Consider the following 13075-nt stretch of genomic DNA (forward strand, 5'->3'; position numbering starts at 1 on the left):
TAAGATCTTATATTATATTAGATATAGAATTATATAAATCTTAATAACTTATACTATATTAGAGTATAGTATAGTAGATTAATATCTTATATTATACTATATCTTTTCGACTAGTATAAGCGAGATCTTTAATAAAAGAACTTCGGCGAATAATTTCTTATATATCGCTTAATAAAGCTATTTAATAATTATCTAGAACTTATACTTTTAGCGTTTAAAATAAACTTATTTTATTATAAAATTATATTTACGATAGTCGTATTAGACGATAATATATATATAGTTAAAGTCTTATATTATTTCTTTAGATAGAAAGTCTTATCTAATATATCGCTATTTTAGCTAAAAGATTTCTTCTTTACTAGAAAAGTCGTTATTAATAATCTTCGCGAGATACTAATATTACTTAGTATTAAAAACTATAATTTAAATTATTTCTTTTATAGAGAGATTATAATATTAATATATAACGCCGATCTTAGTAATAATGAGATTTAATTATTAAATCGTTAAAAGTTAAATTTCTATTATCTTTATATCGTTATTTATCTAGTCTATATATTTAAAGTATTATTATAATATTAATATCTTTTAATCTATTCGCGCTAATATTATTAATTCCTATTATTTACTATAATAGATATCGTTAAAAGTTATTCTCGAGATCTTCGCTCTCTTTAAATAACGTTTTAGATTATTTTTAAGAGTTTTTCTAGCGCTAAAAAGCTTTTCTAGATTATTAGATATCTAGAAAAATCTTAGCTACTCTAGTTTAGATATATCTAATTATATATCTATATATCTATTTATATATATATGATTTCTATATAGCTTTATTATTTACGAGTATTAATTATAATAGTAAGATTATAGATTAAAAAAATTTTTTTAAAAAAAAAAATATTTAAAAAATTTTTTAAAAAATTTTTTTTTTTTAAAATAAAAAAAAATTTTTTAAAAAAAAAAAATATTTTTTAAAAAAAAAAAAAAAAAAAAAAAAAAAAAAAAAAAAAAAAAAATATTTATTATAAAAAAAATAAAAAAAAAAAAAATTTTTTAAAAATAATTTTTTTTTAAAAAATATTTTTTTTTTTTTTTTATTTATATATAAAAAAAAAAAAAAAAATAAAAAAAAAAAAAAATAAAAAATAAAATTTATTATTTTATAAAAGATATATTAAAAAATTTTTAAAATAAAAAAAAAATAAAAAAATATAAAAAAAAAAAAAAAAAAAAAAAAAAAATAATAAATTATAAATAAAAAAATAATTTAAATATAAAAAATTAATAAAAAAAAAAAAAAAAAAAAAAAAAAAAAAAGAAAAAAAATTTTTTTAAAGTGTGGTTGGTCGGTTGTCCGGGGTATGTCGGAAAGGAGACGTGAGCCTTGAATCCTTCCTAGCCTTCCTTAACGGATTGCGGAGCAGGAGCGTAGGTGAACTATCGGTATCTTTGTCTACGACGCTCGATGGAAAAGAGGTTGCGCTGCTATGGTGACTCTGCTTTGTTTGGGGTGAGAGGATGCGGGACGGTTGTTTGAAGTGTCGCGAAAGGGGAGAGATGGAATTAGATTAGCCAATCCGATATAGGGTAGAATACTTTTTTATCGGCTCAATTCGGCATGTGCTTCACTGGAGTGATGCTGGGAGAAGTCTGAGGTGTAGATCGATGATTGCGATGGTAAGAGGAGTTGAGGTATACAAGATTGTTCGTTTCATTTGTTCACAGCCGTTAATGTTGTTTGCCCAATTGCTAACGCTAGGATGTCAGGGTCTACGCCGTGAACAATGCATGACGCCTGAAAATGAATGTTTACTGGTTGACCTCTACACATGCGCCTTGATGCAATGATGATATTTCACGTTATGTTTAAAGAAAGTACGACGTGTCATTATTGCGCGAAGCCATTGCATCTTTAACAGGAGCCCTCGCCGATATATCTAGAGTGATGGAATCAGCAAACGTACCTTACTTTCATGCCAGCGACCTCGGATGAAGAAAGACTTACGCGGAGCCCACGGTCGTCAAGCTGTCCCCACTGGTCAGGGTGAACTTGTCGTAGTTGTAGGAGTAGGCGGAGATTTTGTTTCCGCTCTCGGCGTACTGAGGGTCGGTCAAGAATGTGTCCTGGAACCAGGCTACGAACTCGCACTAAAACCATCCCGGTCATCAGCACCCATGTCGCACGCAGACAGTGACAACAATTGACCGGTCATGGCAGGGAAGGTAGGATGAAGGAGAAAACGAACCTCCTGGTCCCCGTTCACGCGCTGCATCTCCGCGATGACAATCTCCTCAATACCGTATTCGCTGGCCAGCGCAGCCATCTCTCCCATTTGACTTGCGATCATGCTCTGATCAGCCGCCAAATCATTGTCTTGGCCACCATACCAGTGCCCGCAGATGCAGTCGAAGGTGTATTGACCCTTGGCCGCAGCGAGGAACTCGGACATCCAGGCGGTGCCTTGGTCGATGCCCGATTGGTACTGCAAGGTGACCGTGCCGGTGCCGCTTGTGCCGTTATTGTTGCCGTTGCTGGGGCAGGGGGTGCAGATTTTGTGGCCTTGGGCCTTCAGGTCATTGATGCCGCCCTAGGATGAGCGTGTTAATTCTGTGGGATTGTGGGAAACGAGTTGGGAGATATATACCCAGTTGTCGACGGCGGCTTGAGGTGTCATCCAAGATTGTGTGACCCTACTGCGATGTCAGGGGATATGTGCGTGCTCGAAGGAGAATCTCTGTCTTACTGTTCTGGCTCGTTGAATCCGAGGACAGTCGCGCCTTCAGGGAATGTAGAGCTTGCGTTCAGAAAAGCTGTGAGAACTGCCCAGGACGAGGTTCGTCAACACCGGCACCACTTATTCAATCGCAGAATGGCATGGAACCTTACACTGCTTCTGTGGGTCTCCATCGGCGTTGTTGAGACCCCAGGCCTGAGGCGCAAAATTGCCCAAATCGGCATTGGTCGGGTTGTCTTCCCAGGGAGTCCAGTCGGTGGACCAAGAGACCTTGCCACCCAACGCAGCCATGCCAGAATTTCCGTCCGCGTAGACAACTCCACGACCGCTCACGACGCCAGTTGCGCGTTTGGAGGTGCCATGGTGGTGGATATGGCCATGTGGTTGCGCCTGGAGGGTGGAAAACAGCGCGGAAATAGCAAAAAAGATTGACTGTGATGTAAACAACATATTTAATGAATGACTGTGGATATATTGATATCGGGTAGAGAATGTTTTGATTTTTACCGAAGGCGTACGGAGGCGTTTGGATCAACCAAATGCGAACTGGATCAACAGTTTGCTAGGGAAAAGAAGACAGCATGATGCGGACCGGGGAGTGGGAAGGCTTTGTACTATACGACGCGACATGCTGACAGTCAGTGACAGGTTGATGCAGGCACAGCCGTTGTGTGACCGGGGGTTAGAGTCTGGGCGCCAAAATTGATTGGACCTGGAGTTCCCGAACATGTTTTCCGGCATCCAATAACCCCTGGAGACAGGAAACATTTTTGTTTTAGGGCGCTGTTTTAGGCCGCCGGGTACATCATCGCAATCTCGCTTAGCGATCTACCGACTCACCGCCCACCAATGAGTCCACTGTCCACCGCCTTCTTGAGACTTTCGGCCATGCGATTCTCCCGAAATGTATTAAGCCGCTGCAGATATAGTACTTCAAGGCTACCGCTCAGACTCTCGGCCACACAGATCCTTGTAGAGTACGCGTCACTTCTCTACCCCGCCGAAGATATGAGAATCACCAAGATTGTCAACAGCCTCATTCATCTGGAAAGCATACAGGCTGGAGATGGACCGATTTTGAAACAAATGCGCCTCAAAAAGAAGCTCCATGAGGCGGGCGCATGTATGATCCTTTACCAAGTGTTGGAACTATACTAAGGTGGTACATATTGAGGCGGTACAGCACAACTTTCCAAGCGGTACCTGTTGGGCCCCAAAAATTGTACACACCAAAGGTCTTTTTGACTGTTGAGATCCGAAAGCTTGGAGGTCCTACGAGTAGAGGAGCTTACCACAGGAACTTCATCTCACTTGCGTGCCCAATAAAAACCAGTCTGCCGCCAACGCGTCGCGCTTGTCTTTCTCCTTCTTGCGCCTAAGGTCTCCGCACCGTCACGCCAACTGCACCTCTTTGATAGCAGACTGATTTTCAGGACTGTTTGTTTGCGAGAAACATGGACGCATCAATCCCTTCCTCCCAAATGGCCAACAGTGAATATCTACAGAGTGTCATACCAAACGAACTCGCTACCTCCAAAAATGCCACGAGTGGCAAGCTTCAAAGAATGACCGATAGAATGAAACTGAACAAAGATCATCGTGTTACGCATTCAGTTCGTTCCTTGCGGAATGGCGAGGTAAGTGCGTGGCAACATCGGTGCTCCCATGTCCCAACAGTATTCCCGAAGCAACTTGCGCAATTCAATTTCCATTTCTTCGCGACTGCAGGAGCTAGGTCAAAGAATGTGCCCCAGTCCTATGGGTGTGACGGTCTAGTATGCTACAAGTTATGTAGGAGTTCAGCCGAATTGGGTCCAATCTATTCGTCTGTGGCTTGCTTAACCGTGTGACTTCCGCGAAGCTACTCGAGGAACATTTGAAGGGTAAAGGCCCTTATCATCCACTACTTGAAAATTGACCCGATTGTCTTCTACATTTACAGGTGACCAGTACGCCAGATTCACACGATCAGATCCTGCAAAATCGCGCCGTTTGTGAAGTGCGCAGAGCCCTCAAAGTCGGTAAACACCCGCAAAATATTGCGACACAGACCTCTATGTCCGACAATACACATGTGTTTGTATCAGTCCCTACATGGGTATCAGTACGGGAAATGGGATCCTTCGACTCAGGAGAGACGTACATCCTGGATCAGAAAGCGCAGGATCCCACACTTTTGGGACGCGATATATGCTGACGATACAGACGATTCATACAGAGCAATCTCTTAGCTATGGTATGGCAAGTGCGAGAAAGAATAGCGACTTTCTTCGAGAATGATGACGTGCTTTGCAACCCTAGCAGCGACGTCTAGATTTGGAAAGTCTCGTCAGTAGTCCGCGCGGTGTTCCCTGCCGATACCAGATGAGCTTACAGTGCAGACCGCCGGCCGTTTCCAAGATCGCCGACAAATAGAAGTATAAATCAGTCGACACTCTCCGTGCTTGAAAATAAATAACCGCATTCAGTTCGAAAAAAACGGTTTACCAACACGAGAGTGATCATATAGTCATCGGCTTTGATCGAAGCCTTGCAAATGCGTCTTGATACGAATCGCAATATGACTGCTATGAAAACTACTGGCAGAACAACCTTCGTGCGAGATCACGATAGCGCTTGATCCATTATCATGGATATGATTAAGCTATCACTGAATATCACTGGGTGTAGCCATTCGGAGAATTTTCGTCTCTGATCTCGTTGGTGTAGTCTGTGGACCAGGTTCAAAAAGCGTCAGGCTTCGAGAAAGCGCAACGGCACCAAGGAGACCCTGCCTGGAGGCCGCCTGCGCCATCTGGCGAGCTCATCAATCCTCGTCCGCGTGGGATGAAACGTTCTTGCAATATTTCACGCCTCCTAAAGCCCTCCCAGGAGATACCGCAGCCATGCGAAAGGGCGCTAGACTTACTCTGGGAATTGATTTTGAGTGCTGACTACGGACTATCGCAGAGATTCCAGCCCTGTTATTGACGGCACCCCTGCTGCGGTCTCATATGCCGCAACGACGATAATTCACAATGCATAGGATGAGAAGACACAGCCCTCGGTCGACAACCCTCGATCCGTTCCATTGGTTGCCGAGACTCCAAGTGAAAGAAAAAGGGGGCGCAGTCGCGATGCCTCATCCTTCCCCGGCTTACAGGCTGCAGTGCAGGAAGCTAGCGTGTCGGTCTCATACCGTTCCATCAAGAGCGGAGATAATGCTTGCACCGCAAGATGTGTGTCCAATCGGATCCCACTCGAACGCAAATCCAAGTGCGCTTGATATGCGCCTCGCCGTCTCCGATGCAAGGCGTCCCACCCCACCGTATGGCCCACCTTCAGTCAGGCACAAAGGGAACAGACCTGGAGCGAGCTGCCTGGGATCATGGCAGCTCCTCGATTGGCCGCCTCTAGTAAAGGATAGTCCGCAGCCTAGTGTGTGTGCCTCGTCTCGTGGGATCTGCCGTAGGTCAAGGATGCAAAAAAGCACAGGTCATGCTGCAATCACTGAAGCCCTCCGATATACATATTTTTCAGTGATGTACATATCTTTGACTTGGTCTCCCAGGTTTCAGGGTTCAAGCTCGCTTCGCGCATGCTGCTAACATGAGGCCGCGTTGCTCTTGATGGATTTGCGAAGAACCAAGGCTGGACGACGTGCATGTCGTGCCGCAACCCACGAATCGGTTTTCATGAAAAGTTCGATGTTTTCGGAACAGATATTTGTGCGTTCCATCCATGGTCACCTTTGAGACGTGTCCTCACCGGCCCCTCGTCCTCGTGTACCATACTTCTTTGCGCTTACCTTGACTCCCAATGGCGCTCGTTTCGTTTCGTTCTCCCTCGTCTTGAAATTGATCAGCCTCCTGGCGAAGCCCTCCACGCAATCGATGACACCTTCAGCGCGGGCTTTCAACAACGCAAGGTCCTTCGGGCTTAGCCAGCGAGCAAGTTGTTGCCAACCCACCCAGCGTCCCCGAGGGGTCTTGTTTTTGTTTCCGGCTGGGGACTGGCGTTGGACCCTAGCCGCAGGGGAGTTTCACTCAGGATTGTTACCTGCCAGTGGGACAGGTTTACTCCAGAGACGAAGTTGTGAACGGCTAGGGCTAAAGGTGGGAACCGAATGGACACTTATGAGTATAGGGCTTTTCCGACAACGATTTTCGGTTTCATTATTGTTTGGCTGATAAGTACTACGGAGTGTATATACTATCAAAAGAGAGATCGATCTATTCCACTAACTATCAGGCCTCTTCCTCACCACGACCTACATCGTCGTCGGCGCAGATGCTGTGCCAAAACGTAATCGCAACGACTTGACCCACGGCATCCTCTCCGGGCGACGGGACAGAATCGACATACACTCCGACGAGAGGACGATAGTTGTGACTCGAGATCCCCGAGGCTGTTTCGACATTAGCAGCATGTTGACCAGCGATTCGTTGTGATCAGCTACGCGGGCGGGCATGAATATCTCGTTCGATGTGGGCGGGGTTTTCTGAGCTGCGCGTTGGACGAAGTGGCGGCAACGCAGGGAATGTTCTGAGAAGGGTTATACGCTATGTTTGGGGGCGGGGCGGGGCGGGGGAAGGGTTGCTTTCTTCTTCTTCGGCGGCCCAGCCCGATACAACGTCACTGGGTCTTCGTCATTCGGCGATTTTGATTCATGGTCTACTGGAGCCCGCTCTCCGTTGTCTTTGCTCCCCTTTCAGCTATCTGCCACTCGCTCGCCACGTATCTTACCTGCCACTGACGTACGACTCCGGTCCTGATATCCACCCCCCGCAAATGCATAGGTCTCTCGAAAAGGTCCATAGCAGAAATTGGTATGGCTCTTCTAACTCTCCGCCTTACCGCCAAGATGATCGTCGTCACCTAAGTTCTCAAGTAAGACCGCCGTGGAAGCTCAGAGCTGAAGACCTGCAGCATTTGTGTGACTATCGCAGGTTTGGGTGGCTGGTAGGGTAGCGCTTTCGCTCCGGGGCTTCCGCAAGCGAAGACATTGGCAGGACTCTAGGATGGAGAAATGAGAGGCTTGGACGACGGCGGAGTTGGGTGCGGAGGACGGATTGTTTGTGGGGGGGACAGATGGGACTGCTTCTGCACGCACCGGGGCCTTGGGGGTCGAAGAGGGGATGATCGTAGGGGCAGGGGGGGAAGGTGACTGGGTTTTTTGTGAGGTCCGAGGGGATGTTGGTTGCTATGGGGTAGATGGTGGGTTGGGTTGCTGGGATGAGAGGTTTATCCGGTGCGGTACAAGAGAGGGTAGACCGGTAAGGCGCAAACAGGCTTGGAGTCTGAGATCTTCCGTAAATTTGAGTCCTTTCGGGTCAGCGGACTCCCAACCGCGCTCATTGTATGGGGTATGGTTCTTCGTAGAAAGATCAGATATAGGAAACGAGATCAAACGATCACTCTACGGCACGCGAATTTCGGGAAGGGGTTGTCTTTATGCAATAGCATATAGTTTACCAGCGTTCTGCCGTGATGCGATATGTTGTTCCTTGTCAATCCAGACTCCAGTATCAATGACGTTCAAATTGTTTGCAAACCAACCCCAGCCTGCTTTCTCCCTTCCACAAAAGCAACAGGAGGCGTATACAGCTTCTTGCCATGAACTAAGTAGACCACTGCCGCAACCCCAATCACCCCAACCCACACCAATGGCGCCCAATTAGCCGTACTCGTCGTCACAGGCACCGCATTCGGGAAGCAGCTAAATATGATCACGAATCCAGAATAAGCGAATGCAAAAGCGTTGATGGGCAGGCCCCATTTGCCAAGGCTCCACCTTGCTGGAGGCAGTTCTTGTTTCCGGATACGCTTGAGCAGGACGCAGCCGATGGAGATCATGTAGGTTGAGAGCAAGGCGAGCAGAGTGAGGGATACGACGATATTGAAGGCGGTAGTGGATCCGAGGTTTATGAGGCAGATGACGCCAGAGCCAACGGAGGTGAGGTAGACGGCGTTATCGGGGACATTACGCTTGTAGTTCATCTATAGACAATTTTCAGTCCAACACGCCATCCGCTGGACTGCCCGCAGCGAACTCACGCGGGAGATCCATTTGGAAAAAGGGAACCCCTGATCGCGCGAGAAAGCCCAAGCCTCCCTTGAGGTGGTAGCTAGCGCAGTGACATTACCGGAGAACACGAGCAAGAATAATATGACTGTAAGGGTCATGGCTACTCCAACGGAACCTGTGTTGTTGAAGAGGCTTAGGTATGGCGCAGGGGAGTTGATGGCGTCATTGAGATCACCAATGCAGAAAAGCATTGTGATGAGGATAACGATGCCCATGAGTACGTTGAGGATGTAGCTCCACCACATACATCGCGGTACAACCAGAGACGCATCTTCGACTTCCTCGGCTGGAGATTACATCGGCAACTCTAATATGGCGAAACGTAGGGGCATCACTTACAGATATGCACGGCACAGTCGGAACCTGAGCGTAGAATTAGAACTCTGGACCTGTTCCTCACACGAGCTAGAGCCCACCTAGATTGCAGTAGAGCACTGTCACCTGCGCGACCAAGCAAGAAGTCCCGGTATTGCTCCAGCCTCCATTGTTGACCACTTCCGCGAACACTGCATGCGCCGAATTCTTCGGCGCAAGCACCCAAAGTGGTATCAAAGTTATGATGAAGCCTCCGATATGACCGAACAGGGATATAGTCTCAAGCATCGGCAGCACTCTTGCACCCCAAGTATTAAGGAAGATTGTTAGGACTAGGATGGCTAGCATGATGAGAGTGTACTGCCAGTTAGGGAAGGCGAAGCTGGGATTAGTCACATCAATCAGGACTTCGATAAGAGTAGCGACGACGAAGACGCTACTGGCAACACTTGCGAGCCAGCCCAATGTCGACATCCAGCCTACCCAGTGCTTAGCTCCCGTGTAGTTGTGACGCGCAAGCAATGAATCGAGGGAAACGGACCTGCTGCGTAACTGGCAACTTTCTGGTACTCGGGAGGCGCGAATTCACTGACCCAGTGGTATTGACCGCCACTCGTAGGAGCCCTTATTGTCCCGTCAGCATGACCATATCACGGCTGAAGCATCAGAAAAGCATGGCAGGATTCCACGCTACGTCACAAAGTATGTGGCTAGTGATATGACTGTCTTGATGAGTACTTACATGGACTCCATTTCGGCCAGAGATGCAACAACAGATGAATAACAGACGACAGTGCCAATGAAGACCCAGAAGAGGCCACCGAAACCACCATTAAGAAGTCCTACGCTCAATGATCTGTTCAACGTGAGCCACGCACATACTGAATCGAAAGGCGCAGTCTTTGATCACATACACCAAGACAAACTCCCAAGTAGCCATATATATAGATATGAAGCCCAAGGTTGCAAGAAAGCTGAAGTTTCTCTGGTTCATCGCAGCCCAGTCAGACGTAAGTAGGGATGGGATGAGTGTTGCCGTACTCTGAATTCCTGCTTCTTGCCCAAGCGTCTCATGTCTGACACATCGTTGGTAGTATCGCCGACACCATACTCGAAGGCCTCGACCAGGCGCGACGATGGTCCAGTCTCCGGGCTCATTTCTTGCGTTGGCGCTTCAAAGTTATTCTTCCCGTAGGAGGGCGCATTCTTTTCAAAGGCCATGACGCTATCGAACGCAGGAAATCTAGAGATAAAAAAACAGGAAATCTGTCAAGACTCGACCACCCAACGCAGGATCTGCAAGAGGCAAGGTGAAAAAGAAAAGATACGAGACTCGTGCATTGATCTATTCCCTAGACTCACTAGGTGCATGCTGGTGCATGGCGGGGTGACCCTCCAGCTATTGGTGGGGTGGCCGCCCCATGCATACTATCGCTGAGAACTGCCAGAGAAATACGAATTGTGTTCAACAAGTGTCTGAGCAAAGCATTGTCACTGTATTTGCGATGGCGGTGGAGTGAACGAAGGATGAAAGAAAAAGCAGCATTTTTGGCGACGCCTCCATGCACGCAGGAACTACAGCCCTAACCCTACTTTAAGGTGCTCAGTAAGATTTCCTAAATCTAAGATGCGCTAGGGTGTCGTGTCCGAAAGCTAACGCCACATACAAGGAAATCTACCACCTTTGACTCGGTACAATTGGCATGGATTATTCGTGACAAGACCATGGGAACCCAACAGCTTTCTCCCAGACAAGCACATGCTTTGTTCGATATTCTCACTCATCACGAGACTTACGCAGAGATTCAAGCCTTGAAGGATCCCAAGACCGTGTCAGATTTCGAGGTTCCAGGAGAGCCCAAGAAGCCAGATAGCAGCGCGTCACCACTACTTCAGATCCTTCTCCATAAATTCGTCTACGTGCTTCCCGGCCTCCGAGATGTTGCGCCCGATTTTTGGACCAATGTCAAGGACCTCGTTGTTGCCTTGGCCCAAGGGAATCTCAGCGAAAGCTACGACAAGGGCTCCATCGGCATCCGAAAGACTTTGTCGACGGCAACCGCGTCGATTGTAGAATACGTCTCTAGAGGCTGCTTGGGTGGATATCCAAGACATGCTGGGAACAAGGAGCGCAAATATGACACCTCAGATCCGGATGACGTAGTCGCCGCCTGGGATGAGTTTCTGCAGCAGATTATCTATGGGGACATGTTGGACAGATTGTTTGCAAAGGCTGCCGAGACAGATAAACTGTCAAACCATGAGCCTCTGGTGCAGGCTGCTCATGAGTACGCTTTCACCATTCTGGGCTCCTTCCTCCACTACATCATCGTCATCTCACCACGAGGCCAATCCATACTTCCGCTGCTGACCAAGGCTCACAACCTTGCACCATACTTCATGATTCGACAAACCTTGAAGCTTGGTAACGCGGCATCTATGCTGAACGGCATGGTAAAGTTGATCCTTGCAAAAATGAACTTGAGCACTGTCACTTCATGGTTTGGGGGCCAGCCTTCTGATTCTGGCATGAACTTGATGCAACAGTACGTTGAAGCTTCTCAACCATGGCACACCTCTTTTGTTTAAAAAGCTTCTAGGATTATCTCGACAGTCTTGAGCTCGGACAGTAGCGAATTGAAGAAGCGAGCAAGTGCCATTGAGAAGGACAAAGATGCGCCCAAAAAGGAGCATCTAGCACTGCTCAAAGCCTATGGCTCAAAGTCGAACGAGGAACAGCGCAAGGACAGATCGGAAAGCGGTACACAGTCCCTAGTCCTTTCTAGACTTTGATGCTTACACTACGTCCAGAGAGTCAGCCGGAGTCAATTGTAAATGCCATATTTACTAGCTCGTCGAATGCTGCAAGTCCATCTGAGTATCAGCACAAACTCGCCTTAGAGTACCTTGCCATTCAATTAGCCATCCGAGATAGGGAGGAACTCGTTGATGGCCTCTGTCATCATTCACCAGATCTATTGACATCTTCAATTCGGACTGTAATCCCGGCATACGATCCCATCATACGCGGCCTTCATCAAGCCTACGATCTAAGCGGCGGTATCTCTGACCTCGAAAACTTCTTGAATGATCTTATCAGCGTGTCCACCGTGAAAAGCAAGGGCGGAGTGGCTCAGCCTCCGTCAGTGGAGGATTTCTGCCGCTTGCTGCAAAAGCACCAGGGCAGCTCTCATAGATTCATTCACCAGGTCCTCAAGAACAACAAGGACCTGGCTCAACGGTACTACGACTACGCGGTGCACGCCGCAAGACAGTACAGGCAGGATACGGAGCGTGCCATCGATGATGAGGGAACACGCACCGCAGCAGCTGGTGACTTCACACCACATCTCGAGTCACTTTTTTCCAATCTCTCCGAAGCAGAGAGAGCCAAAGTTCTCGAAGAGATCAACAGCCATGCAGAGTACCTCTTCACCCTCACCCACAGCTCTACTCAGAGTATGAAAACAGTCATTCACCACCTCGCGGAAGGAGAGTCCGATATCCAACGCGGCCCTGGCATGTATCTTTCAAGGTGGCAGACGCTAATGGACGAAACGCCAATCACGCCCGCAAATCCCAGTGGGCCCGTAAGGTCCGGGAAAAGCGAGAGTGTGAGAGATGCTACGACGGTCGATATCGACGGAAAGAGCAAGGGCGACGCAGCTAATCTTGAGAAAATAAGTGATTCAGACGCTGCGCCGCCGGATGCAAGCAACACGGTGCGACTACTTGTTCCAGGGTTTCAGGATGTGTTGAGGGGTGTCATCGAGAAGTAGGCGGCTAAAAGGCGAGGCCTTGGCAAGTATGGAACATTGACATCAAGCGGACGGTAAGGAAGTCGAAGCGTTCGAAAGTCTACAAGATCTAGCGACAAATGCCGTGCGAATTGTGCAGGAGGCTTTTGATGTCTGTCATAGATGAAACCTCAGGACTTGTTAGAGTCTTAAGAGGT

At 47.3% G+C, this 13075-nt stretch overlaps 3 protein-coding genes across 3 annotated transcripts; 1 reads left to right on the forward strand and 2 right to left on the reverse strand.

The window, feature by feature from the left end:
* Nucleotides 1–1915: 1915 nt before the first annotated feature.
* HO133_006218 (uncharacterized protein) lies at nt 1916–3188 on the reverse strand (the record flags this gene model as incomplete). The annotated part of the gene is made up of 6 exons (XM_037297117.1): nt 1916–1940; nt 2009–2151; nt 2250–2591; nt 2649–2694; nt 2748–2823; nt 2891–3188. The coding sequence occupies 6 exons, from the start codon at nt 3186–3188 to the stop codon at nt 1916–1918; spliced, it is 930 nt and encodes a 309-aa protein (XP_037147691.1).
* Nucleotides 3189–8255: 5067 nt separating this feature from the next.
* HO133_006219 (uncharacterized protein) lies at nt 8256–10341 on the reverse strand (the record flags this gene model as incomplete). Its single annotated transcript, XM_037297118.1, has 8 exons — nt 8256–8717; nt 8775–9091; nt 9145–9168; nt 9222–9599; nt 9662–9744; nt 9863–9976; nt 10035–10105; nt 10162–10341. The coding sequence occupies 8 exons, from the start codon at nt 10339–10341 to the stop codon at nt 8256–8258; spliced, it is 1629 nt and encodes a 542-aa protein (XP_037147692.1).
* A 504-nt stretch (nt 10342–10845) lies between these two features.
* On the forward strand, nt 10846–12899 carry HO133_006220 (uncharacterized protein; the record flags this gene model as incomplete). The annotated part of the gene is made up of 3 exons (XM_037297119.1): nt 10846–11666; nt 11721–11881; nt 11932–12899. 3 exons carry the CDS (start codon nt 10846–10848, stop codon nt 12897–12899), a joined length of 1950 nt encoding a protein of 649 aa, XP_037147693.1.
* Between the last annotated feature and the right edge of the window lie 176 nt (nt 12900–13075).

Source organism: Letharia lupina (genome assembly GCF_014066315.1).
Source record: "Letharia lupina isolate WasteWater1 chromosome Unknown contig_23, whole genome shotgun sequence".
Lineage (NCBI taxonomy): Eukaryota > Fungi > Ascomycota > Lecanoromycetes > Lecanorales > Parmeliaceae > Letharia > Letharia lupina.